The sequence below is a fragment of the Prinia subflava genome, chromosome 5 (assembly GCF_021018805.1).
Source record: "Prinia subflava isolate CZ2003 ecotype Zambia chromosome 5, Cam_Psub_1.2, whole genome shotgun sequence".
Taxonomy (NCBI): domain Eukaryota; kingdom Metazoa; phylum Chordata; class Aves; order Passeriformes; family Cisticolidae; genus Prinia; species Prinia subflava.
In genome coordinates, this window is record NC_086251.1 from 53,582,633 (window position 1) to 53,610,384 (window position 27,752).

General features: G+C 46.6%; 1 protein-coding gene across 2 annotated transcripts; it reads right to left on the reverse strand.

Moving 5' to 3' along the window:
• Positions 1-3,481: 3,481 nt before the first annotated feature.
• LOC134550631 (exocyst complex component 3-like) lies at positions 3,482-27,496 on the reverse strand. 2 transcript variants are annotated; one of them, XM_063397363.1, is made up of 12 exons: positions 26,946-27,493; positions 25,016-25,610; positions 23,234-23,351; positions 19,609-19,683; positions 17,412-17,512; positions 16,305-16,397; positions 14,861-14,993; positions 13,816-13,926; positions 12,041-12,196; positions 8,901-9,022; positions 7,244-7,429; positions 3,482-5,437 (listed from the first exon to the last, which is right to left on the reverse strand). In XM_063397363.1, the coding sequence occupies exons 1-11, from the start codon at positions 27,229-27,231 to the stop codon at positions 7,249-7,251; spliced, it is 1,971 nt and encodes a 656-aa protein (XP_063253433.1). In that variant the 5' UTR covers positions 27,232-27,493; the 3' UTR covers positions 3,482-5,437; positions 7,244-7,248. The 2 variants fall into 2 exon arrangements, 1 of the variants encoding a protein (XP_063253433.1); XR_010080381.1 differs by lacking the exon at positions 8,901-9,022 and having other exon boundaries at positions 26,946-27,496.
• Positions 27,497-27,752: the final 256 nt, after the last annotated feature.

The window sequence follows — 27,752 nt, forward strand, 5'->3', positions numbered from 1 at the left end:
TCCGCAGAGGAGGCAGATTTGTCTCCGCAAGCGAGCCCAGCTCCGCTGTCCTGAGTTTTTCAGCTGAAAGTCGGTGGGGCAGGGCTCAGGAACATCAGCCACCAGCTGCCAGTGGGCGACAGTCGGCACCGGCGCTGGGCCCGTGCCCGGAAGGAGAAACCCTCCCGTGCCCTCCCTGAGGGGCATCCCCGCTCCGCCGCCTCACGCGTGGGCCCGGCTCTTCCCGCAGGTTTTACTCCCATCTAGTGGCGGATCCCGGCTCCACACGGACGCTGGGCAGCCGGGAGAAGGCAGCCCGGGGTCCGCAGCTTGGCTCGGGCCGGGCAGTCAGACCCCCTCGCAGTCAAGGGGCCGAGGTGACACAGGCAGGACAGGGGCTGGGGGCTGCCCTGAGCGAGGGCCCTCTGCACGGCTGAGGGGTCATCCCTTATCCCACACAGCTCTCAGTGAAAAATCCATGTCTAACATCTACCCTTCTTACCCTAGCTTCTTCCCGAGCCGCAACACCTCAGTCTGGGCTTATCCTTCCCCTTCCCAGACCCTCCTCTCCCTCCAAAGTTAGGATCATGCTGGATGAGACCCCAGCAGACATGGGCAAAATGGGCCATGGACCATGTGGCACCATCAGCAGGAGCTGTAGGAAGCATCTGGGAATGAAAACTTGAGTCTTTCTCAGCACTGGGCAGCCTGGAAGGGAATAAAATTACATCATTCCTCGTAGCATACACCCATCTTGTTAGGCACAAAAGATCAGTGTGGAGAAGTTCAGAGGGTAGAATCTAGTGAAGAAAAAAATCTAATACTCATTTGTGAACCAAGGTTGGCTTTACAATTTTTCCAAGTTCTGCAATGGTGTATGATATAACAAACAGCTCCAGACAGTCTGCTCTTGCAAGTACTTTGTCCCATTCCTGAAACACAGGGGATTTCCCAGCAGCTGCTTTAAACTCAGTCCATTTTTTTTAAACTGCTGGCAGACTGCCACCCCTTTTAGAACACCCCGTTGGGGCAATAGTCCCATACAGGCTGCGTGAGCCAAGCTGGGCAGGACAGGCTACCACAGCCCTTGGAGCATGCAAGGAGGCAGCTCGGGCAGGGCAGCTGGGACTGAGCTGAAAACCAGGATAGCAAAAAGAGATAGGAGAATCAGCAGGTGCGAAGGTGGCAGCTGGAGCTCAGAGATATGGAACCAAGGCTCCTGAAAAGCAAATAGGAGGGGCAAACCCATGCGGGATTATTTATTTTGGCTGCTAATTTGCTGTCAGTGCAGCCATATGATGAGGTGGTGGGGAGGCACCCAAGGGTGAGGGCAGAAACACATCCTCAGGTGCCCATATGGCCTTAGGTCAGATTAAGCCATTTAAAGCCTTATCCTAAAGCCGTTTACTACAGCAGGAAGCCCAGCTGCTGTGGAGTGGGAAGAAATGAGGTCCTTGGGTCCTGGCTCTGCATCATGGCCCCTCCACCTCTCCTCTCCACACTCACAAGCTCCAGCTCTTTCTGTACAGCACAGGACACATCCTGCCTATCCTGCTTATCACTGTCTTTCACAATCTTCCCATAAACCTGCTGGTTATTTGGCAGGAAGATCTATCTAAGTGCTCAGTGAATCCTATTTTACAGTAGAGTTGAGTTCCCAGCCTTTTGTTGTCCTGCAAGCTTCACTCTCTGGTAAGGGGCCACTCACAGCCCACACAATTGATACATCATGTAGACATATTTTCCTGTAATGCCCCATAGTAATAACGCAAATAATAAACATAAGAGAGCTGCGGCCCTTTCCATGTCCCAGTGCCACTAGATGGCAGCAGGAGTGTACCCTTCCCCGCCGGGGTGTTCCCAGAGCCACAGGGGAAACTGAGGGAATTCAGCCCAGCCCTTCCGTGCTGTCGAGCCTCAGCACACGCCGCTGCCTCCTCCTCGTCTTTTCTTCATGGACCGTGGGGTGCTGCGGTAAAGACAGGCATTTCAGCCTTAAAATCCAACCTTCAGTGATGTCCTGGAGGAATAGCTTGTGGTAGCTTTTGCCATATTGCCTGTCACACACACCCCCTTTCCCCACCCGTGGACCTGGCATCACTGTCAGCTGGGTGCTGGAGAGGAAAGCCTCAAAGGTGGGGTGCAAGTTATTCTGATTAATATTGGGATTAACGTATGAGTTTCCCATCATTGACAGGCTCCTCTTGGGAGGGACGAGAATAAAACTCAATTCACTACATAATTTTTCAATCAGAAGGTTTGCCTTCTCTGAGATGTAACAGTTTTAGGGATTGATTCTCCTCATGCACATTTGATATCCAACAGAGCTCAGCATGTTCCAGAGTATAACCTATATTATACTGTTTTTCCCTATCAAGCTCTCCAGTCCCTGTCACATCCTTGGCAAAGCCACTAAATAAACCAGGGAAGCACAGGCGACACCTCAGCAAATGTCAGGTCTTCCCTCAGACCTTGCAGCATAATTAAGGAGCATCTGCTTTCCACTGCCCTCAGCATCAAGCCTTGAAGGTGACCCTCAGAGAAGGCAGAGAAGGCAAATGAGGGGACTGGCTGACAGGTTCTGTAGCAGCACTTCAAAGCAGCCAGCCAAACCCTGGCCCCAAGCAGTGTGGGGGACTCTGGTGACAAATCATTGCTCATCACACAACCCTTCTGCCCAGAGCAGAGCTGCAGAGGTGATGGAGCACAGCTTCCAAAAGAGCCAGAGGAGCTTGTCACTCCTTCCTGCCCACATCACAAGCCTGGCCTGTCTGGGTGATGGGTGAGCATGGCAGTGGCACAACTCTTGTGCTAAGGGGATCCCAGTGAAACCTTAGGTACAAAGGGAGTGGGAGAGGGGCTTTGTGCAGGGAGCCTCTGAGAGATCCTGTCCTGCTCGTGGAAGTGGAGTCACTGGAAGAAAGGCCAAATGAGAGATCCATAGCACATCTTCATGGTGGCGCTGGCAGGCTGATGGCAATGGCAGGGCTGTCCCTGCCCACATCCCAAGGACACAAGGTAATCCTGCAGGAGGATCCTGAGTGTGACCCTGCTTCCCAGCCCTCTGCAGAGAGTGGCACAAATCCCACACAAGCGCTTTAACCCCAGGTTAGGGTGAAAGCTAGAAAGGAGGAGGCTGGATCACTTGGGAAGCTCAGGTCACACAACAGAGTGGGTTAAAATCCCTCATCCATTCCATCAAACCAGGAAAATCCCTCATCCTCCTTCCCTGCAGCCTCTCCTCCCCTCTCTGATCACCTCAGTCAGTCCTAGGGACTGACCTAGCATTCCCTTTCCATGGCCTCCCCTCCTGGGAGCTGCCAGGAGCCTCCCCACACACCATCTGCTATCCACAGGTCACTTGTGGGTGCCCAAGGACATCCCTCCCACACCATCTTCCTCCACACCAGGCTGACTCTCCCCATCTCCCCCAGCCAACATCCCTGGGCCCTCTGCCTCTGGAAAACTTCATTAAACCTCATGGACAAATTCAAGTCTTTATTTGATCTCTCCATGAGTGGATGCTTCACACATGGTGCAGAAACTTGCTGCTACAAAACCTTATTGATCTGCACACAGGAATGGCAAGGCTGGTGTCCCTCAGGGCTCCCAGCTGCTGATTCCAAGCAGAACACACCCTTGTCTGGCTGCAGATGTCAAACAGCACAGACACACATAGACATCGACGTGTGCATGGCCAGAGCTGTCCACATGCTGAAGGATTATTTTTAGCCCGACAGTGATGGAAATGTCAGAGAGGATTTTATTTATTTTCTCTGGAAGGCTTGTTGCTTGAAGTCCCCATTGGCAGAGGCTGACCCTGACCCTGCTGTCACAACAGGGTCTGTCATCCAGGTCTGATATCCCTTCCCACCCTTGAAAAAATGTGCAATTCAGCAGGAGGGGAGGGTGACTGGCCCAGAGTGCCTGGCAGGGCTGGCAACCTTCAGAGGGCAGGTGCTCATCCAGCCCTGCAGTCCAACCCATGACCACCCAGGCAGATTGCAGCTCCCCCAAATTCCCCAGCCTTCCTACATCCCAGGGAAGGCCTCACTGTCACAATGAACAGCAATGAAGTGTTTGGAACAGTAACACTGGCCTTTTGAGCAGCTGTGTGGTCAGGAAGGGCCTGCAGGCCATGGGATGCTCTCTCTGCCCTTCAGTGACATGAGGGATGAAGTGTAACAGTGCCAAGGTCTCCTGGTGCCTTGAAAGCACACAGAGGACACCCAGGAGATGGAGCAACCTGTTTCTTCCGTCTCCTCTGACACTCATCCACTCTCAGCTGGCATTCCTTTGGTCCTAGCTGCACCAGGAACAAAGCTAATGACAATTACAAACCTGCCATGACTCCTTGCCAGCTCACAGGACCCCATCTGCATGCAGGGCTCTGTGTCCCTGGGGTGATGGCACAGCACTGCAGCACGTGGCAGTGCCCAGCTGGGTCTGCATTTCTCAGGGTACCAGGGCATGGCATGTCTGCTGCTACACACATTGACAGGTTATGCACAAATTTTCCCTCTTCTTTTTAGGGAATAAGACTTGAGGGGGAAATGGCTTCTCATAAAAGCACTGGCACATCTGAGGTAGAATTTTTTGCTTGGTTATGGAGTCAGAGAGGAGTAGTAATGGCCTATATTCACACAATAGCAAAGGAAGGCCTTGAATCACATCCAGCTTGGGGGCTGTGACCAGTCCATAGATAACCAGGAAGAAAAGTCAGTGTTTTTCCTTCAGAACTGCCTATTTACATCTGAAAACTAGCAGAGACCTTGCCCGGAGGCTGGGACAAACAGCTCCTTTAACTGCCTGCTTGCCATGAGGTTTTTCCCTCCCTCTCCAAGAGGAAATTTCCAGTAACTGAGGTATAAAAATTAATGCAAGACTATGCTTCTGAGCCAGCTGTAAAATACAGGAAGAGTTTCCCATCCCACACCTCATCACAGCTTCATGAGAGAGGGAAGAGGCAGCTCTGTCTGCACCCTCCTGGTGCAGGTCAGTCTTTGATGGGTAAACTGAGGTGTCCAAACCTGCAGGCATTGGCAGCACAATCAGCCAGGGAATATTCCCTAACAGAGGTCTTGGATCCCTCAGGAGGTTGCAATGCTGGGAGACCATGTGGTGCAGCATGGTTTCATTAGAGATTTCACGGAATGAGGGATGGAAACAGAGAGGAATTAGGCGAAGGGACATTTCCCACATCCTGGGAACAACCACCAGGACTCAGCTGAATGGCATTCTCTAGGAGATTTTGAAGAAATGTCTTTCTACCATATCCTATTCATTTTCCTTCTGGACTTTACATACAATATTAGGATTTGAGCCACATGGTTTTCCTGAAAAAGTGAAGGGATTTTGTCTTCCTTGGCTGACATCCAGCTGTATGTGAAGCTTTCAAGGAGCTGTGGTTGGAGATGCTGGCACAGGGGATCAAAGCCTCATGTTTCTCCCAGCAGACCTGAGGGAAGGCAAGAAAAAAGCTGGGTAATTAAATAGCACCCGTCAGAACATGTGCAAGAGTCAACCAGCAGAAACACCCATCCTGTGCACACTCCTGCATGAAGCTGTATCGACACTTACCTGCTGAATTCCTCCACTTCCTGGGCTAAGCAATCCATGGGCAGCACCCCTGCTGCTGCCTGCCCTCCCCAGCCAAACCTTCTCACTTCTCTTCTGGAAGGACATTTCATGCTAACATGAAGCAACCAAAACCAGTGCTTTTCCAAAGTCCTGCCACCTCCATATACAGGAAGGAGAAATGTGTTCCTGGCCAAGAGGAAGCAGCTGATTCCTAGAGAGCCTACAGGTCACAGTCCAGAGCATGGCAGCAAAATCACAGGGCTGGGATGGAAGGAGGAAGGTGGCACATCCCGTAACTGATTTCACCTTTACTGACACCCCTGAACTCAGGTGAGGCCACCAAATGGTGTTGGGCATGTGTGTCCACCACCCAGCAGACTGAGCTGGGTCTGCTGGGATTTGGGAGCCTGTTTACCATGGGGATTTCAGCAAATAAGAGATTAAGCATCTCACAATGCTTTAAAAACATGTTCCTCAATATCTTTACTAAAGCAAAAGTGACACTGTGGGTAATTTATTTTAAGCAGGATATAAACACTGGTGGCTGACAGCCAGTTCATTATATCAGAATCAGTTTTCATTAGGAGGGAAAGCTTTGTGCTTATTAATTGTTTCTCTAATTGCTTTCTCTCCCTGCTACCAGGGCAGCCTGCTGTCTGCCTGTGCCTGGAGGGCAGAGTCCTGCATACCTCATCCCTGATCTGCTAACATGGGTAACTATAAATAAATGGTGACACCTGGGAGTGAGGGAGGAAAGGGACTGTGCTTCTCAAACTCAGTCTAGTCAGCTTATACAACAGAAGGTAACTGCTGAGAATCTGTAGTTATTAATTGAGTGGGACTATTTCTGAAAGCTGAGGGCTCTGGCCAAACCAACATAAGAAAAAATTCTCCACCTCTGAGCTGGATAACTTTGGATTAACAAGAAGTTGTCAATTATTTAAAGTGAAGAAAATAACTGCATGTTCTGTATTTTAAAACCATAAGGAACTGCTTAACTTTGAAATCTGATGCAACTTAGCCCTCCCCACCCCTTCAAAATAAAAATGCCCATTTGTGACTACAGAGGAGTCCCTTGGGAGACTGAAAGATGATTGCAAGTGCTCCAAATGAGCCTTGGCAATTCTCACCATTGGATTTAACTCCTTACAGTGACAGTCATCCCTCTGATTTCAACCCTCCTCCCTTCTGACATCGGCTGCTGCTGCTGCCAGCACACAGTAGGGCACATTTGCCTCTGATTCTCATAACACAGCACAGTCACCTAAATGGGGCCAAGCCTAGTTTAACTAATGCAGCTTTCATGGAGGGGGCAGTGGTGGGGCTCACATATCCCTCCCCCTAGCACCAGAAAAGCAGGAGAATCACTGAGAGGATCTTCCCCGGCTTGTCCTGCTAGGAGGCAACAGCACTTGCCAGGGAGACCGTGCCCATGCAGAGGGTAAGAGTTGGAAGGGAGGGGATGCTGCAGAGAGACCCTGCTGCAGGGACACAGACAGGAGTGAAAGAAGGGGAAGAAGAGCCCTGTTCTTCTCCTTTGTCCCTGCTGTAACCTGAATCACTCATCTAAGCATTCAGCACCTTGTACTGCCTACAACAGGATCGTCCAGGGTGTGGAAGTTTGCAGGGAGAGAGAGGGAAAGTAGAGCAATGTATACACACAAGCACACTCACACACACCCACCTTTGCTAACAGCAGAGGCAGCCACAGAATCCATATTTCCCAGGTTTTACTTCTATATCTGCGAAAAGCAAGTTTGCTTCTGTTTCTGATTCCCAGCAATTATCGTGAAATACCCTCAAGAGAGCAGCTCTGTCTTCTCGGCTGAGCGAATCTTTGATGTCCAGCACTGCACTCAGATGTTCCTTCCTTTCCAAAAGGACAAGAGGACAGATAAGTGAATGAGTCAAGGTAAAAAAAGAAAAGCTTGTTGTCTATTCCTCAGTTTTGCTGGACCAGACCAAAGATTGGAAGCTGCTTTTTGACACCCTCTGGCTACCTTAGGAGGAGGCCCTATCCCAAGAGCTGTGTGGGATAGGGCTGAGCTCACAGGTCCCAAGCCCAGGGCACAGAGCATCCCTGTAAAGCACTTAAAATGTTCAGCTCAGGTTATTCCTGGAAAAACATCTGTATCTATCAAAATAGGTTTTAGACAATTCTACATTTGACCATTTGGAAGCATTTTTGATATCTTTGCTCTCCTCAAATGGAGCTAATTCTTGTTTGTCTGGAAGGTTACAGGATTTGTGTTCTCCAGAGCACTGTTCTGCTGAGTGGGGAAATACTGTATTGGATATAAGGCAAATGCATCCAAGCCAAACAGTCTGAAACAAAGAAATCTGTTGTAATCAAGAACAGTGCATCTACTCACACCAGGATGACCTCCTCTGAGATCTGGGTCTCCTGGGAACTTTCTATGCCCACTTCCTATACAATATATATACATATATCACTGCTGTGCTGTATCAGACAAGCAGCTTTTTAGCTCTATAGCACCTTCAAAAGTAAAAAAAATAAGTAAGAAAACAGATGAAGCATAACATAATCTCTTTGTCTTTCTTTTTTTGTTTTGTTTTGTTTTGTTTTGTTTTGCCTACAGCAGTCCTTCCTACAGAAGTCTAGTGACTTCCCTTGCTACAGGTTTATATCATGACTGTCATGTTGAATAGGCACTGAAGTAATTATCTACCACAAATTGTCTGCCCCACATTTGAAGGTATTCACACTTCTGGCCTTCACAGCATCCTGTGACAGAGAACTCTACACTACAATCATGTTAAGTTGGAAAAACATAGGCAAAAAACATCAGAACAAAAGATAGATGTAATAAACCACAGGCTTGGGGAAAAATGCAGTTAGCTAAGATCTTTCCTTCCTAGTAAAAGCTGTGTTTCAATTCTTTTAAGAAATGCAAGTGTATATTCTTGCTGAATACACCTAGAAATCTGTGAAAATAGTTACACAAGGTTTGGTGAAGTATTAAAGACAAAAGCCAAGTGTTTCAAAGTTATGAAATGCCCAAGTTAAAGATGTTCTTGAACGTGTCCTATGCTTGACACGTGTGCCTGTAAATTCTGCATTAAGGTAGTACTTTTCCACAGCATTTCTGCTTTGTTGACAGCAATTTCATCTATCCTCTGCCTTTACAGAAGGACATCTCAACTTCACCAGTTCATGTCTGGCAAAGAAATAAACCAGGCACCAGTGAGTACATTCAAAGGGTCACTGTGCCTTTCCCAACACATTGCAAAAGCATCAAAGAACCAATACTGTTGTAGGTCTTCTGTTGTCAAGTAATCATGTAAAAAAATACAGAAGTCAAACCAATCAAAGACATTACCTGAGGTCAGGAAATTCTTTTAGAATGGGCAGAAGTGCTATTTTCATCCCCTCAGGATCAGAAGTTTGAATAAGTTCTAAAATTGCTTTTATGGGATCCTTGAGAGAACCAGCTGCAGGACCCTGGGGAGAGAGCAATGTTGTGTTCAGGGCAGGGGAAACAGCACAGCACCTGAAGAGCTGGACTCATGTCAGACTGAGGATCTCTCTGTGTGCGTTAGGAGCTTTGCAAGAGTGTCTATGCATGTATAGAAATCTGATTTTCCCCTAGGGTTGCAGAAAAGAACCTGGGCAGTAGCCACAACTGCTTCCATGGTGGCTGGGCAATCATCTTCAGCAGTGCAGAATCCCCTCCTGCACCTCCTTTGGCAAAGTTGGCAAACATACCCCATTTTCTCCTAAACTGCCTGTCCTTTCAGGGCCATTTCACCCTCTGGGAAGTGCTTTGCTTCTGGAGGTAAGCACAGCCCTCTGCTTGACCTAAGTGAAAACAAGGTATGTTGGCCAAACATGCTGGCATTTTGCTGCCCCAAAGCAAACCCAGGGACAGAAAAACAACCTTAGGGAGAGATGAGGGTGCACAGATACTCTAATAGAAAAAAAGTGGGAAACAGGGCTGGACAATGAAAAAAATATTACATGGTTGGTAGATGTTGCATATGATCAACTCCCTCTAATCTGGAGCACACAGGAGAAAAAAGTCTCATCAAAAAACACACAGCATCTTTAGCAGAGCTGGAGAAGCAGAATGCAGATGAAACACCAAGAGAGAGAGCCTCAGGTCTTGCTCACATTTTTCATCAGTGCAGTAATGCAGTTAAATTGCTTCCCTGAATTATTGATGCCAGTACGTCAACAGAGCCTCTGTGACAAAGCAAACCTGGGGAGCAGGCTGCCAAACTGGGGCAGGAGAAGCCCAGGTTCCCCTGATCTCCAGGGGTATTAGAAACAGCAGGTCACATTCTCCATGTGGCACCTCTGCATTGAAAATAAATTTTAAAACATAATAATATTTGAAGACAGCCTTCCCCCTCTCCCCCTGCACTGCAGGCACACAGCACGTCTAACTCTGCCTAGTGCACAAGCTGTACTCAGCTTCTGAGACACTTGTACTGTACAGCTTCACACTTGGCAAGCTCACTATTACAAAATGCTAATTAATTCGAAGGCGTCAGATTTAGTTAAGCACTACATAGGCAGACAAGGTCAGAGGTAAACAGCCTGCAGTCTAAAGGGAAAAAAAAAGAGGTGTTCCATCAGCAGTGTTTAAGTGCCTCTGACACATACTGCTCTTAGGAGAGAAGCAAGGTATTTCCTAATGTGTTTTGAGAACAGAGGGGAAGGAAGAGCTCAAAGAGAGGGCAGAACAGGGCAGAGAGCAGGTGCAGCCTCTGCAGCAACTGCATGATAGATTCAGGCTGCAGCAGGGTTCATATTTCGCATGCATAACTGAGCTTCATGACTGAGGAGCAGGCTGTCCCCGCAAATCACTTGTGCATTTCACCTCCAAGGTTTTCGGTGCTCTCACATCAAGTAAGACAGAACACACATCTGGGACACTGGAGAAACCATTGTAACCAGATGCAGCCTTTTTCACCCAGTGTAGAGTTTTAATAGATAATTAGATTTCCTGTATCTCCTTTGCACTGTTCCATGCACATTAGGTTCCAAAGCTGATTCTGAGCACGGCATTACTGGTAAACTTCAGAGTTAAGATTAGAGAACCTTCCTGATATTCCCCATGCCTCAGTTGCTGAAAGCATTAATTCATCTGTGATTGATCACTCCAAGAGAGGTTGATCTTCAGCTAAAAGCAGCTGCCAGCCTCCAGCTTTCCACCATGAAACCAGTACATTAATTTTAATGGGTCTGAGAGGATTTTAGAGAAGCCTACAGATGATCTTTTTTATTTCATTTTATTCGTTGGACAAGGTAATAATTGCTGACATAAAGCTTGCAAGGGACTCATCTGTGAGAAAATAGATTTTCAGTCCCTAGCACTTAAACAGACAAGTTGTAAGAATGACTCAGCATTTGTGAAATTATTAAAACCAGTGTAGTCAAGGGGGTTTATATGCTGTCACATTTGAGTCCTGTTACCAGAATGACTTTGCAACCACTTCTGTGCTGCTCAGCCCAGCCCCTAATGAAGCATCATGGCTGGGCACTCTCAGCCTGCATCTGCTAATGAGGGACATTTAATTAGCATCTGCTAATGAGGGACCAGGGACATTGCATGGCAGTGATTCTTCAACTGGACCAGCTGAAGGAGGGTATGCTACTGCCAGTGCAGTCCTTGCCCTTGGGTAATCAAGGGACTCATGTGACAGCCTGGTGGCATCCTCAGATGCTGTGAGCAGCACTGCCAATTACATCAGATTATGAGGTGAGGCTTTTTAAAGCTTCTGAAGTTGTTTCTGCAGATCAGAACTAGAACTTCTGCACCAGTTCTACTCAGAGGTGTGGCTCTTCTTTTACACCCGATCTTCTGCAACGAGCCTTCACCTCCTTATGGTGTGAGGTGTTTACCCCTGCAGGAAGACTCGTTCCTCCCTACAACCGTCAGCAACCACAACAGCATCAGCATGTTTTTGCCGTGAGGAAATGCCACAGCAAAGGGAAATGGCTCAGGCAGCCATCATGCCAGCTCTGAGGGGCTGGGAAGGGCCTGTGGGAAGGGAGGAGGCTGGACTGAGGGGTAGCAATGCATACCCCATATCCAGGGAGGAGCAGCCTTACAGAGCAATCCACAGAGCAGCAGGAGATGTGGAGCAGCTTGTTTGGTCCATCACTCCAGAGGCTCAAGGGAAAGCATTGCCACCTCATGCCATGTACCAGCAGCCTGATGGGGGGAGCTGCGATTTTGAAGCTGTCTTCACCAGCTCAGAGGAGCACACCTCATTCTTGTGTCAGTGGCAGCAGTGCAAAACTTGCCTCCTCCAGTCACACATTTCAAAACCATGAACTAACAGCTTCTGACAGATCAGAAGGGATGTCAGCACATCTGACTGTCATTTCGGTGAAGCTTGATACCCCTGTGGTAAAAACTCTTAAGCTTTTTTGTAGCTTTCAGAGCCTCTTCCTCTGCTGGTATTGCTCTTGATGACAGAAAGCAAAACTGTAACCATATCAAAGACTTACTAAGCATTCTTTAAAGATGGTTTGCATCATCCTATGATCTTCTTCTATCTTGTTGACAATCCTCCTCCTCTGCATAGCAGATGGTTTCCTGGGAGTGGTCAGGAGGGCCTGCATGTATTCTGTAATAGTGATGGCATTGGCAGCCTTGACGAGAGCCTGTTCCAGAGCAAAGATACCCAGGTTAACTTCCCTGCACTGAGCAAGGTTCAGACCACGCCTGTACCAGGGCAGACAGCAGACATTCTGCCCATGCAGATGGCTCTCCCATTACTTTAAGTATTAATTTAAAAGGCTTGATCTAACTCTCTGACTACCTCTGAGCTGCATGTGGATGACATAAGCCGTGGTGCTAAGAGCGGAGACATCAAATCAGAAGCAATGAGACCAGTTAGCAGAGCCAGAGGTCATTCACACTCCAGACCTGCAGCGACACTTGGCTTGGCTAACAAATACATCACCTGGGGAGAGCCTGGGCTGCAGACAAAGCCAGATGCAGCCTCCCTCGAGCATCCACACTTGACACAGGAGCCTTGGGCACAGGGTTGTGGCTGGGCACAGAGAGGTCACCTGGGAGACTCCCTCTTAGCTCCCACTGCCTGCTGAGGAACCCCAGTGCAGAGGCCATGCAGTGCCCAACAGGGACAGTGAGTGTTTCTCATGCAGGGTGGGCTGCTGCACAAGAACCACATTTTGTTACCAATTGAAATCAGAGCAGGGTTAGGCTGCAGTCCAAAAGTACAGGAAATCCCCAGCTCTGTCCAAAACAGACAAAGCAAGAGACAGAGAGCTCTGGCACAGTGCTTCACCACTGAGCTGCTGCTTGCCCCAGCACTAATGTGACATAATGTCCAGTGACAGGCTTTGAACAACAGCAGAATAGAGCCTATTTTTTTTCTCTTCCATTACCTTTTTCCGTATTGCAAAATGTTAATTAAAATAATCACTGACAAAGAGACTGCAGACCTGGGAGTCCCGTGCTTAGGAGGACGTGGCACACGTAGCAGCAGCAAATCCAGCCTGCACAAAAGAGAGGGTTCCCCAGGTACCAACCTCATTGCTGAAGAGATAGACTCAAAGTTGTTGTAAGATCCTAGACAAGTTGTTTAGGCTACTGTAAAGGTGAAAAACCTTGGGTACGTTGTGAGGTTGTTTGCCAATGCTCTGCATGAGGCACTGTGCCCTTTAAGAAACTTGACTTTTCACTCCTCTGTGTCCACTCTACATCAAAGGGATCAATAATCCTTACAAATAAAGTTGAAGCACATTAGATGCTGAGAAGAATTCCAATATAATGGTATTGGGCAATGGTAGGAGAGGAGCCCAACATCCCCCTCTGCATTTAGGAGGTACATTCAGTTTTCCCATTTCTTCACTTGTTGGTTTCTCCACTGAAATTACAGGAAGGTCCCAGCTGTCACTACCCAACCCTGGTGGGTAGAGGTATTGGACTGAGAACACTAGATATTTAAAAGTCCATTTGACAAACAGAAAAAACTGCAGCAGAACAGGTCGCTCAGTACCCCATCCAACATGACCTTGAACACTTCCAGAGGTGGGGCATCCACAGCTTCTCTGGGCAACTTCTTCCAGCATCCCTCCACTCTCACAGCAAAGAACTTCCTCAGAAAAACTGATCTAAACCTACTCTCTTTTAGTTTGAATCCATTCCCCCTTCTCCTGTCACTACATGCCCTTGGAAAAAATCCCTCTCCGTCTTTCTTGTAAGATGATTTCCTGAGTAACATCTTGTTCTCACTTTCTTATTTATTTCTTACCTCATATATATCTGTTTTTTTCTTCCCAAAGGTCAAAAAGCTTTGCTTCAAGGATTCAAGGATGTGGTGAAAACCACTATCACACTTTCTGAAGTGGTCCTTCAATGTTCCCTGAGGAAAAGAAACAGACAAAGGGTGCACATGTAGAGACACCACACAAACAACAGCCACAGTTTATTGTGCCTTTGTTCTTTCTGCTCTTGGAAACAGACTTCTCCACAAACTGCAGCATCCTGTGCCTTTATTTCAAAGAAAATCAAAATATGAAAGAAACAATTCCAACTCAGGAAGGATGTACTAAGTTTTAAGCCCAAACCTGGAAGACTAAAAACCTGAATCCTAACCCTCCTGTTCCCCCCTAGGGTTGCCCATGCTCCATCAGAACCACCCTCAGTTCCCATGTAGATGTGTGGGCCCATGGGACAGGCTGGCAATGATCTCTGGAGACCAAAACTGCACAGTGTAGCCAGAGTTTCTCTTGTCATTTTCCTTTTGCTTCCTCCAGCATGCCTGAGGGAGCCTGTGCAATGAGGCTGAAGATGCTCAGGGGAGCTTCCAAGGGAAATGCACAGGATCACACACTGTTAGGAGCCTGGAATTCTGTATTTTCCAGACACAAGGGTGAAGGGTGTCTGGGCTAATAGGTTAATATTAGAAAGTGTGAAGGGAGGCGACCTTATCTCAAGGGAGGAACACATTTCTGGTCAGCCTTCTCTACATCTTGACTACCCAGAACAGCCCTGGGCTGTGTGAGTTATCACTGTCCTAAAAAGATGCCCAGCTGCTGGGAATGAATAGGCACCAGGTGAAATTCAACTTTTGGGGTCTGGGCAGCACAACAGCAAACACTACAAACAGTGAAATGGGGGTCCCAAAACTAGAAAGGTGAAGCTGTCCATATACAGATGCTGACAAGGCAGATGAGAGTCTTAGGCTTGAAGGCCAGACTGTGGCTTCACCTTTTCCAAATCAGGACATGAAAGAGGGAAATGCATGCCAGCAATATGGTCTGCAAATTGTCAGAATTAAAATGAGTCTTCCATACCTTGACTTCAGAACTGATGGTCTGCAGAAAATGCTCCATAGTGTCATCTTCTATCCTGTGTAGAAATCCATTTACCTTAAAATTCTGGTCAGAGCTGACACTGTAAATATATGTTAGCTTATGCCAGACAGTTCTGTTAAAAAAAAATAAATATGGAAAGTATTGATCAGATCAAACCATGCTATTCTCTCAGATCAAAACTCCTTCTACTGTAACCAACACAACTGCCTGGATAATTGAATAGACACATGCTCAGGTCCAAAGCTGGCTCAGTAACCCGCATTTGTGCACTTATTAAGACACTGCCACAAGGGCACAAAAGCTCAGTGCATGCAAATGCCACTTGTACCCATCACTAGTGAGATCAGATCAGTAAAACATTCCAGTATTTTCAAAACTGAGTAAGCATGAGCAGCCTTGGCAAACAGAGTCTGGGTGAGCATCCTGTATGCCTTCGACTACCTACAAATACAAGACAAACAATTATCTTCCATCAGAACAGTCTTCCAGTCAGCAAATCCTGGTTAAAATTATCACCATCTTGAAACCAGACATTTTACATTCTGGAACAGCTCAGTGTACAACTTCATTCTCAGTAAAGCTGTAAAGGATTACATAAAAGAGACTCATAAGTATTCAGTCTAGGATCCAGCATCAGCAACTTGCAAATACAACAAACAAAGCAGCTACCTAGTCTCAACACAAGGCTGTGATGTCAAGTAATCACTGTGCATATGTTGGATTTTGGCATTTTGCTGACTCCAGAGATCCTCGGATAACTTTATACAGGAAGAAAGAAAGCAACCTTGTTTTCTCTGTTGCTGCAAGTCCTTCTGAAATTAGCTTCTAGGTGCAAACATCCTCCTCCATCCTTCTGTGTTTTATTACTTCTCTCTTCCTAGCAACCCCGGGGAAAGCCTGGCATATTCCATGGGGTTTCATTCAGCAAAGCACTTAAGATTGCACCTACCAAGTGCACTAGCACACACATCTCAGCATAACCTTTGTGAGGCTTTCCTGCTGGAGGACAATCAGGCCAGGGAAAGGAACGACATCACAACCCACAGCAGGATTAGCCAGGATAGTGTCCCCACACATGACACAGCACTGCTGCCTGCCTCCTGTGCAGTGCAGGAAGGGGGACATGGCTGCAGCCCCTGCACCTGCAGGGCCTGGGAGCAGGCAAAGAGTGGCAATACAGCCCTGCAGCCCTGCCTCAGCCACAGCCCCATCTGAGCCTCCCTCTCACTGGGGCAGCCAGGGCAGCTCTGAAGGGGTCTTGTTGACAGCAGCTGGCTTCCTCCATGCTTAAAGGCTGGTGTGCACAGGGTTGGATGACCATATCCAGCTGGAGGCAAGGTTGGCTTCATACTAGAGTCAGAATGAGATCAGACCAGCAGAAAACTCGTTTTGCTCCCCATGTCATGAGGCTCTGTTTTCTAACCTGAGAAGGCAGCAATTCTCCAGGATTCGTAAACTGCTGCAGATCTGTGGGCAGCCATCAAGGTGGAGAAAGCTTCTTACTTCATCTTCATAGCTAAATTAAAACAGGAAGAAGTACCTTTAATCTGACATGCTCCATAACACATCTAACAGCAATAGCATACTGAAGAAATATTCTGTGATTATTTGTCTTTTTATCTCACAGTTTCAATCCCCCAGGTGGGATCTACAGCATGACAAAGACAGTCTCTGTCCTGCCCAGCTGGTGAGGGAGAAAAACACGGGAACAACAGGGAGAGCCCTTGAGCTGCCTGGGTACCTCTGCCAGGGACCAAGAGGCAGGAGATTGATTTGCAACACTTCCTTCTGGGAAGCAACTCAGGCTTTGCCGATAAAGCTGCAGAACAAAGTCTCAGTGTATATGAATAACCCATTGAAGTGCTCTGAACGTCTCTGAACTGCTTTGTCAGTCTCAGTCTCACAAAGGGCTTCTGGAGGACTCCATTTTATAGGAATTTCCTTCCTCTCATCACATGGAGGGCCAAGGATCTTAAATGAAATCTCCATCTGAAATACTACCTACAGCCAGCAGTCCTGGCATTTTCTGCTGCAGGGGATACATGGGGAGAGAAATACCCAAGAACAAAAAGCAGATGAAGGGAGTCAGAGGAAGTGGTGAGAGATCAGATGAGAAGACATTCATTCTCCTATTAGAACCAGGACAGAGCAGAGCTCCTCACCCTCTCACAGTGCCAGCAGAAAGCACAGTGCCAGTGATGCACAGCCAAGGTAGGAAGGACCAGGTCTGGGCACTGGACACATGGCTGCCCCACTTCCCACGGGTGTCTAAGGTCTGACCATCTCCAGAACTCCCCCTAAGACTTTATCCTGTCCCAGCTTCTCCAGATGCACTTTGTTCCCTCAACTTTAGTCCAACAACAAATGCTGAGCACACAAACAGTAGTGAAGTGCTGTATCTCCAGTAACAACTTGATGGGAAACAGCCATGAAGATCCAGGTGAACACAGCATCACCAGGTGCTTCATCAGGATTTCTTTCTTTTGAGCATTAAGAATGTTACCAAGGACGAAAACAGCATCCTTCCTACCTTTCCAGGAACCTCAGCCACTCTTCCAGGCATTCAGCTTCCACCTTCTCGCTCAGGCTCTCGCTGACTCGCCTGGCAGTCTCTGTCTTCTCTGTTAGTATCTGTAAATTTCAATGTGTGAGATGAGAGCTGGCCGAAGCAATTTGTTCCCTATGCAGTGAACAAGAATGTATCCCACTGCTCACCCTGCAGCAAATCCCTCTGTCCTCTAGGCACCAACTTCTGATTCAGTTTTGAGAGTCCTCGTGGAAATAAATGTAATTTTTTTTATCAGTCTGACTGTAATGCCTGACCCAACACCTTTGCTACCACTGTTTTTGTTGTGGTCAGCAGGCCTGTGCTTGGGTAAAAGCCTTCCCCTGCAGATGTTCTCTGCAGCCTGGCAGCTCAGCTTACACATAGACCATCTGCAGCAGCACCTGTGCTTCTACCTGACTCACCCCCACAGATAAATTTAGGTGCAGCCACTAAAAAGTTATGCAGACCTAACCACCAGGGTCTCTACATGGGATGCCTGAAGAGGGCAGGTGTCACCTTGCAAGGCACCACCACTCTCACCTGACACAGCTCTGTGTGTTAAACCCTACAGCCCATATCCTGCCCCACTGACCCCACTGGGTGGCCCAGGTGTCTGCAGGAGGTGGGCTGTGCCAGACAGCTCAAAATTCACCCCTTATCAGGCAGGCTTGAGCAGGTGGCAACTTAATGCTGCCCATTAGTTGCTCTGTGGAAACAAAAACTTGCAAGGGGAGGAGAGCCAGATGGATAAAAGGAGACAGATGGACCCATATGCTGGGCCCTCACAGTGCTCATCAGCCAGAGACAAAGGGTGACTCACATCATGAATGGGTTTTTCCACTGCTCATAACAGATGTAAAAGCTCACCCAAAGGGACAGGATAAAATATGCCACCCCAAAGTGTCAGAAAACCACAGTTGATGAATTTCCATGACACCTTATTCATTTTCTATCTCAAGTGTCAGCCTAAGAAAATTAAGGAGGTGGTAATTTCATAAGGCTTTCCTATTAATCCAGGTTTTTCCATCACCCACCCCAGAGCATTCAAACCTGTCAGTTGCATACACAACAGAGTGAATCCACTCATGCTGAAGCATGGCCAGATGTTACAGATATGAGGACTATGGGATTCAAACCATGCTTTGTCCTAGTTCCTGTTAGAAAACTTTCCACTGTGAACAAGGAGCAGGAAAAACCATCTTGGTAGCTAAAAGTACCCTAGCAGAGGTACATCACTGGGCACATCACTGCTCCATTGCTCCAGCAGGTACAGGGCAAGGCAAGGAGGTAACAGTCCCTGTTGTAAGCTCTGCATTTGGTGCCTGGGTCTGAGATGGGCCAGAAAAGCCAGTTCTTGCCAGCTAAAGCTGTATCCTCACAAGGAAAACCAGCTGCTGTTGATCTGCAATGCTTCCAATGCCTAAGGTTGTCTGCCATCCTAAAGGACCACAGAGATACTTGCCTCTCTCATGACCTGAAACACGACTGCCACTGGGGTGGTGGAAGCAGAGAAGAAGATACAGTCGTGACAGCCCACAACCTGCCCCTGATCTCCAGCATCACTTGAGCCCACATATAAACTCCAGGATTTATTTTAATCCTCCTGCAGGTTTTGATCCAAACACCCTCTGCCCACAGTATCTGCTGCTCACAAATCAGCAGGGTGTGCTCCTGCAGTGCCCTTGGAGCCCTCGCCTTCGCTGTGCTCTGCAGGATCCCCCGCACTGCCTGACCCTCCAGGGCAGCAGGGACAAGCAGGGAGCAGCCTGCCTGCATCGTGCACTGCCGGACACGGGGCCCTGCCGTGGCTCGGCAGCTCTCCCTGCTTTTGGAAAAGTGTCTGCAGAGCTCACACAGACCTCACAGGGTAACACACACCATGACTTCCCAAAAGGTTACATAAAGATCCAGCAGCATGTAAGAAAATGCAGCTTCAGCTTGAATCAGCTCAGGCTTATCCTTAGTTTAGTAAGAAGTTTTTTTCTTTATGTATGCCCAGGACAAAAACAGGTTTGGGAACAGACACAGCTTAAGTATGGTAGCCAGCTTGCAGGATTTTAACACACTGAGCTGAGACTGAGACATGCAAAGCTGGGTTTTGCCAAATACCCACAAACTTGTGTACAAAACCATGACTGCCCCAAAGTATGGGAGCTTTTCAGTTCCCCCCCCAGTTTACCTCAATGACTGCAGCATCTGCACAAGGGGGTTTCCCAATATCAAAGGCTTCTTTCAGTGCTTTCCCTACTTCCTTCTAAAAGATAAAAGAGAATTTAAAAGTACAGTTAAGATACAATGGCATTCATAACAAGTTACGTTTCCCAGCCTCTCATTATCCATTTGGACTAGATGAATTTCTGCCTCCATTTTTTTGGCTGTCTCATTTAACCCAAAACCTGGCTATTTTCCAGCTGACCTAATAACATTTTTCTGTTTTGTTCTACACTGTTTGTTTGAGTTTAAATGATTTGCAGCTTTCTTTCATCCCAGTGTCAGCTTGGGTTATCTACAGTCTTCCCTAGTTAGCTTAGCTCAAATGAAGGCGCCCACACAGCAAAACAATGCTTAGACACCTCCATGCTGCCAGCTACTGTAGCTGAGATTTTCCACCCTTCCTCTCTCCAACCAGCCAGCATTAATTAAAACCATTCCCTTGCTTGATCCAGGGTCTTGTGAGTGCAAAGAGGAGCTGGGTTAGTGTTTAGAGCTACTGTCATGGTGAGATGGGCCCCATGAGGCTGCACAATGGGAAATTTCCCAAGACTTGGCTGGCTTATGCTAGTTTGAATGGCTGTAAAAACAAAACTAGCACTGAAGAGAAAGGGCTTGTTGCTTAAAACATGATCTGACCTTTATAGAAGCTTTAAACTCAAAAGTCTGGCTTGTTTATTTATTCTTTCATTTCTGAATCTTCCTCCAAGGAATATAAAGTCTGATCTCCCATTTCAGTCTTTGTTCTTTTCTGGCTGATGAATTAAGAAAATTGTGGCTGTCAGCTGAAGAATTTCATCAAAAGTATATTCAAAACAACTGCTCTCCCATATTCACTGAAAAGTGTTAATCAAAGACAAATAAGCAGTTGTAAACAACCCAGAAAAATTTCTTTCCTCACAAGTGCCATCACCTGACTGTGAGCAAATGTGTGAACACGATATGCTGAGATAGCACATCCCAGCTGAGCTGCACAAACACTTCAAGCCTGCCCCCCACAATGGGACAAAGCATGGCTTAGTGAGGAACTGCAAGGCAATTAATAACTTGTTGAGGACAGCACTTAGCTGGTTTTGATCAGATGATGTGTCTGAATTAGAAACAGCTTGCTTGTCTGTAGCTCTTGTAGTGCCAGCATGTCAGGCACCAAAGCCCCAATGTGGAGAGGACCAAAACTTCTGCCTGTAATAAACAGGCCCAGTTTACTTCTTGTTTCTCCCTCTCTGACCAAAATGTTGCAAGGCTTCAGATCTGTGGATGGTCAGTAAACCTGTGATGACTGCAGAGCACAAAATTCTCAGTCCTCCTTTTGTCCACTTGAAAAAATAGAGGGGTAGTGAGGAGAAGACACAGACCCAAGTGATCCTTTGCAGGTCAGTGTAAAAGAATGTGAGAATGAGCCTTGGCATCATGCAAGAAGGTCTGCCTTGTGCTTTCGTCAAATTCCCCAGTACAGCAAGGGCCACAAGAGGTGACAAACTCAACCCAATCAATGGCATCAGCATTCTCAGTTCACTACTTTTGTTACCTCAAAGGCACAAAGCTTCCTTGCCCCAGGTGTGTCCAGACTGAGAATGCAGAGCTGACTGAGTTCCCTACACTGCAGTTTCAAAGTGGTTTTGAACCCCGCGTGGCATCTGGGCCCTCAGCACCTTCAGATATGCTCACAGTTCTCACCACTCATTTCTGTTTAAAGTGCTTTTAGCTTGCACAGATATCAGACTGCCACACCCAATGATAAGCCAGGTATTCATAAGCAAAGCAGATCATGGCTTATTCTGGTCAGGACCTTCTCATTCTGAAAAATGTAGTCATCCATTGAAGTGGCAAAACATACACCATGTGATTCAGTGGCAACAATGTATGACAATTGTTAAGAGACAGCAGCAGGATATTTGCTCAATAACAACTTCCTCTATATTAGCATAATGAAGGGCTGAATTACCCTAGAAGCAGAAATAGAGGAATAAAGCAGGTTTCATAAGCTGTGCCTCTGAGCTGAAGAGACAGCCATAATTTTTCCATATGGAGTCAGCTTATGTCCACTTAAGCCCTTTAGCTTGACTCTGGAGCTGTTGCCAAGCTGGCCAGGTTTGAAGTGAGCTGGGCAATGCTGTGCTACACTGTCCAGCACTTCCAGCTTTGTTCTTCTGTACTTCTCAGCACCACATAGAATTGTGATGCTTCAGGATCCAAGATGGCATGAAAACTCAGGGCAGCAAGGCACAAAAGCTCATAACCACTGCCACATTGAGGTGAACCTGCTCAGCATAGGGTGTATCAGGAAAACAGAAAGCCCATGGTTAAGCAAAAGCATTCTTCAGCTATTACATTAGAGGGAAGTGAAAAAAAAAAGTTAAATTTCCCGTCACTGTTAGTCAACCTCTTTGAGGGCTTGTCAATGACTCAGCAACTTGCTCTAGGATAACTTCAGTGGCACTATCCTGAATTAAGTCACTTCCTTCATTGAAATAAAAGTTTAAAAAAGAGCTTAAGAACACATGGTCTTCCCTAGGGTAATGATTAGAAACAGCCCATAAAGATATTTAAATACTGAAACCAGTAGGCTTTAAGCATATTGTCACCAGCTGGCACTTCTACTCCCATATTTGTGACTACCTTCATGTTCCCCTTCAGGGAATAGCTCTTGAGGAATTCTCTGCAATTTAGAGTACTTTCCCTGGGATGATTCAGCAGTTTGCCATGGAATTTCCCCTCCTCTCCTCCCCAAGGGCTGGTGGAAATGGAAAGCAAGAGAGCTGAGTGTGGTAACTCCTGCTGTTTCGTTTCAGCTTTAGCTGAATAAAAGAGGCCCTGCTGAGTTTTCCAAATAACGTGGTTTCCCCTGGAACTCCCCGTTGCTACAACACATCTTCCCTGTTTCATTTGTATTCTGCATGTGTCAACAGAGTTCTTCAAAGGGGGAGCTTTGCTGAGAAAAGAAAGAGATGCTGCAGCCACAGGGCTGGGGTCACCTGTGGGATCACAAGGCAGGATTCTCTGTGGAGGGCTGCTGGGTGGGCACCAGCTGCACATTTCCTGTGCTGGGCTCTGGAAATAATCTTTGCTCTAACATCAGCAGTGTCAGACCAACAGTCTGGAGAGGACTGTGAGGGGTTCACACACAGACAAACTTAGCAGCCTTAATATCCTGCAAAGCTGAGGCAAAGGGGCTGTAAAAAAACTGCAACTGTTGCACACTGTGGAATCATTAACAGACAGAGAGAGGATGAACAATATTTTGAAATGGCCCTTAATGAGGAAGTGGGTTTCACCCATAGTCTCTCTTTCCTCCAGATAAATGGGCTTCTGAACAGAGCAGATAGCAGCTCTCTGAATATACAGCAATGGGATGGAGAGAGATTTGCAAATGTCCCAGCACTTCCTTGCTAAGGAGCAAGGAAGGGCAGCCTCCCTTTGGCAGCAGACAATCATGGGTCTTCACATCTGGGCTCTGCAATGGAACTTGGTCAAGATGGAGACCTTGAGACTCACACATGGCTGAGCAGAGCTGCTACTTAACAAGGGCAGCCCTTAATTTAAAACCATGGCAATAAAACAGGCAGATTGGGGTAAAACTCCCATGTTCTTACCCGTGTGATTGCAAGTAACTTTTCTTCAGTCTTCAAAGGAATCCACACGAGGCACTGTGCACCAAGGGAAAGGCTGTGCTGGGGGCTGTGCCCAGGTCTCACACATGCCTGGCTGCCTCTGTGTACAGAAACAAGAGCTCAGCCGGAGGGGCAGCTGCCCACGGGTCCGCAGCGTCGCCTGCCTGGCACCCCCTGCTTGGCACTGCAGCCTCACACTAAGCAAACAGGGTGTCCTGCAAGAGCCCAGCAGTCTTTGCCATGCTTGAGCAGCCACAGCACAGTAAATCATCTTTACAATGGCCTTTTGCCAGCTTTTCTTTTGTCCTGCTTCTTTTCCCTCTTCCTACGTTAGCTGCCCAAGTTAAGGTTTTTGCTTGTTGTTCCCCTCTCCCATCACTGCTGCTCAATTTCTTCTCAAGCTTGGGGACAGTCTCCCAAGCACACTTGCATGAATGTACAATTTTGCAAGTGTCACATATTCTTTCTGAATGGAATAAGAAGCAGCTATATACCAAGACAACTGCGTCTATGCATGAGCTTTTATAGAGGTTGTAACTGCGAGAGGAAAAGAGAGAAAAAATTAAATGCTGAAGTCTGGCATCTCTGCTCTTTTCATTTCCACTTTTTTCACTACCATCTGACTAATACAGTCACTGGTCTTACTTGTTTGGGTCTTTTTTTTTTCCTTGAAGGAATTCTGCATTTATATAATACTTTTTACCTATATTTGACTTTTCTTTATATAATTAAGTTACATAATTTTTCACTTCCAATTTTTAGAAAGTTTTCAATATTTTATCAATCCATTACTCAGAAGTTTTACCATTTTAAAAGCAGCAGTAAAAGGGATGCCTCCTGACCACATTTACCATGTGCTTGATGATGGCCAGTGTGCACTCATTGCACTGCTTCCCTCCTTCTGGAGCTGGCTGGGGGAAGAGCCCACCTGAGGAACTGCTTATGAGCTGATCAAGCATTTATAAGTGTAATTAAAACAAGGAACAGAGAAGCTGTAGGCTTGGATGAAAGCAATCAAATAATCCAGAAACACTCAGATCTACTAGGGCATAAGTAGTTTGGAGCTGCCAAGTAGCAATTAAACCATGGACACAGAGCATCAAATGCTTCACCCACCATAAAAAAAGAAATCACAAGAAAGTTTCAGGCTTTGATGACACATACAGGCTTTGAATTCACATTGGGCCGAAGGGTCCCAGATGTGCAGCTCTTCAGAGGGAAAGCCATATCTGTTTCCCCAAACTTGGGCAGGAATTTAATGATCTGTTACATGTTTTTCCTGTGATCTGAACTCTAATGAAGGAAATACAGAAACAACTGGGAAAGCTACAAGCCAGATAAAGCAGTGGGAGAACCAAGGGCGGAACAAGAGAAATCCCTAGAGCGCCATGCTGGCATAAAAGCCAGGGAAAATTACTCTGGGGTAATTGGAGTATTATGGATCTTGTTAAAAAAGGCTTGATGCGAGGAAATAAATTGTTCAATGAAGCAGAAAATTGTGCATATCCAACAGGAGTCCAGCAGAAAAATACCTGCCCATCTCAGGTAAGCCCCTGAATCTGGTATTAATAATTTAGAAAGAGGCAGTATTGCAAAGAAAAAAGGTTCTGGTTCTGAGAGCATAGAAGATAAAAGAGGCAGTGGGCAAACTTAAACTCAGCAAAAGTCCTGATCATCATTGTGTTATCAGGAAGCAGGAACTGTTCTCAGAAACAAAAAATAGACTTATAGAAAAATGTAGGAAAAGAAGTGCCTCAGACATACCTATTGTACATCTTAATGCTCCATTCATGAATTAAAAGACTTTGGCTGAAGCTGAAACAGTTACTGTCAGTAAGTGTGGCAAGGTGAGAACACAAAGAGGCGTGACAGCAGCGGGCATAGGTGGTGAGCAATCCTGCTTCCTTGAAGACATCACTTCCATGCTCCAGGTTGGGGAGAAATGTCATTTCCAGGTGACTCAGATGCTGTTTTAGTGCAGTCTCCCCTGTGTTAGCAGAGGAATCAAACAGGGGAATCTTGGCGGTCATGTACTGCACTAGCTTTTCCTCCAGATCTTTTCTCCAGAAGTTTGGGCTCCAGGTGGAAACACACTCTGTCTCTAGGCCATTGCCAAGCCTCTCTGCTTCCTTCTGCTTCTCCCACTTCAGTGCTTCTCCCACTGACTGCAAAGGCTCCAGGAGCATCCTATCACTTCCACTGAGTGCTTCTCCCACTACAATCCACATTCGTTCAGCCAGCAGTGCATAAAGTGATTCAGACTTTCCCATACCATCATTTCCAGAATGTTCCACATTATGAATTTGATCACAAGCTTCCAAAAATTTTCTTTGCTCAATGAATCTGCAGATGGTTTCCTCTGCAACAGAATAAGAACACAACTTGCTCTTTGTTCATTTGTCTATAGGACCATCCTAGTTATGAGGTATCTAGTTCATATGTATTCCAAAATTCCTCAGGATCAACTCAAGATCAGCCCACTTAAGGTCTAGCACTAGCATTTCTCAGTTTCCTTAGGGCAAGAACTTATTTGTTTCTAAATTTCTTCCAACCTTTCTCCTCCAGGTTAACCAAACCTGCAGATTGGTCTGCCGCTTTCTGTCATCATTCCACAGACTACCTTATGTGAGCAATGAAGGTTCATTAATTACAATCTTTCCTTAAGATATGTACCTTCTGTTCAGAAGAAAAGCATTAAAGAAAGGACACCTTCTGAACAAGCCAACAGCTGAAAGTCAAGCCCGGAAGGAATTTTCTGCCTCCTCTACAGAACCCTGGCAGGACCAAAGTGCTGCAAGCTCCCTTGGAAGGAAGATTTTCAGTGCTGTTTGTTTCTGATGTTATCTTTCCTAGCACATCCCACCAACCAACAATAGTTAAATGTACTCTCACAACAGATGTACAGAGCTGGAGAGTTTTTTCCATTGTTTTATAGATTACAAGGTTGAGCAATGAAGGGTTAAGCTGTGTCCAAAGGTATCTGGAGCAGAGCCCAGAGGACAAATCAAACTTGATGAGAATGCAGGGAAAGTTAAATAAAGCCAGAAGCAGTGGGACTTAAATAATTCAGGATACACCTTTGAATGTAGAGTGAAGAATGAAAGGAGTATGAACTTCCACTATATTTTTCCTCTATCCTTCCTACCTTTCCTCTATGAAAACATCTCATATGTGAAGTAAGAATTAAATTGAAAAGGACTGTAGGGAGGAACATGACATGAGATGGAGAAGGGTTGATGCAAGGATGTTCAGCAAAGCAATTGGCAAGTTATTCAGGAAGGGTCTACAAGCTGCACCCGTCCTGCCTCGATACATGCAACACATGGGAAATGTTTAATTGGCACAACCAGCCTGTGTGCAACCCACCTCCCCTCCCATCTGTGGAGGAACAGCACAGTCACACGGACAGGGTGTCAGTCACACATACATCATCTTTCTCACAAGACACATCAGGAGTCTTTGCAAAGACAAAAATAAGAACAGTAAAGAGAAACGTTTGTGAGGCAAATAAAAAGTGAAATACAGAACTGACAGAGTAGCAAGTCTAGGGTTCAGAAGGGACAAGGATTCAGGTGAAGGATGGGGAGGAGGAGTGGAAAGTACCTAATCCAAAAGCTTATGAAAAACAAGAGCCTGTGGGATGGGAGGGGCAGAGAAGATCCAGGCCTGCACCCAGAGATAACTTCAAGGTTACCTGCAGGCGTCCCTCTCTCCACTCCTTTCCTACTGGTTGGCCTCTTCAGCAAATTCCCCGCCACATCCTCAGCATCAGCCATCTCCACCATCTCCTTCCCACCAACCACAGTCTTCAGCAATTTGGCTGCCAGGGTTTTCAATTTCCCTTTCCTCTTTGCTTCCTGCTTCTTTCTCTCCTCATGTGTGGCCTTGGGCAAGATTCTTGCATTTTCCCCAGCCATTTTCTCCCCCTTCTTGTGGCCTCCTCCTACAAAGGCTGTCCAGGAATGCTTTGTCTTCCTCATGATCCAAGCAGATTTAGGTGCTTTCTGTCCAGCTGGGAATAGTATCAGAAGAAAACATGAGAAACAGTTGTATGCAAAGTAATCTTAGTATCTATCTCCTAGAGAAGTTCTCTCTTCCTCTGATTTATTTTTTTCTGTGCAGCTACAGGCTTCAGCTGCCTTTGCAAAAGTCTAACCTGGTTCCTGTCTGTGCCAAGTGAGGACACTTTTATAGGCTCCCAGCCTCTTATGTAATCCTTCCCTCTTCTGGGTAAATAATGTCAAAAACCTCATACATAATCTAACCACAATCACTAGGGGAAAGCCAAGGGGATTTTTGGCGTTTTCTAAACCATTAAAATATCCCTGCACTGCCAGTTATCTTGATGACAATCCTATTAGTTCAAGGGAGTTGATTAGTAATAGTTTCTACGAAGCACACATCCTTTTCCACCCACCTCACATGCCCAAGCTGCACCTGAGTTTTTCTTTGGCTGGGAGTTCACATCTGGGTTTGGAGCCAAGTTTTCCCTCACCTCCCA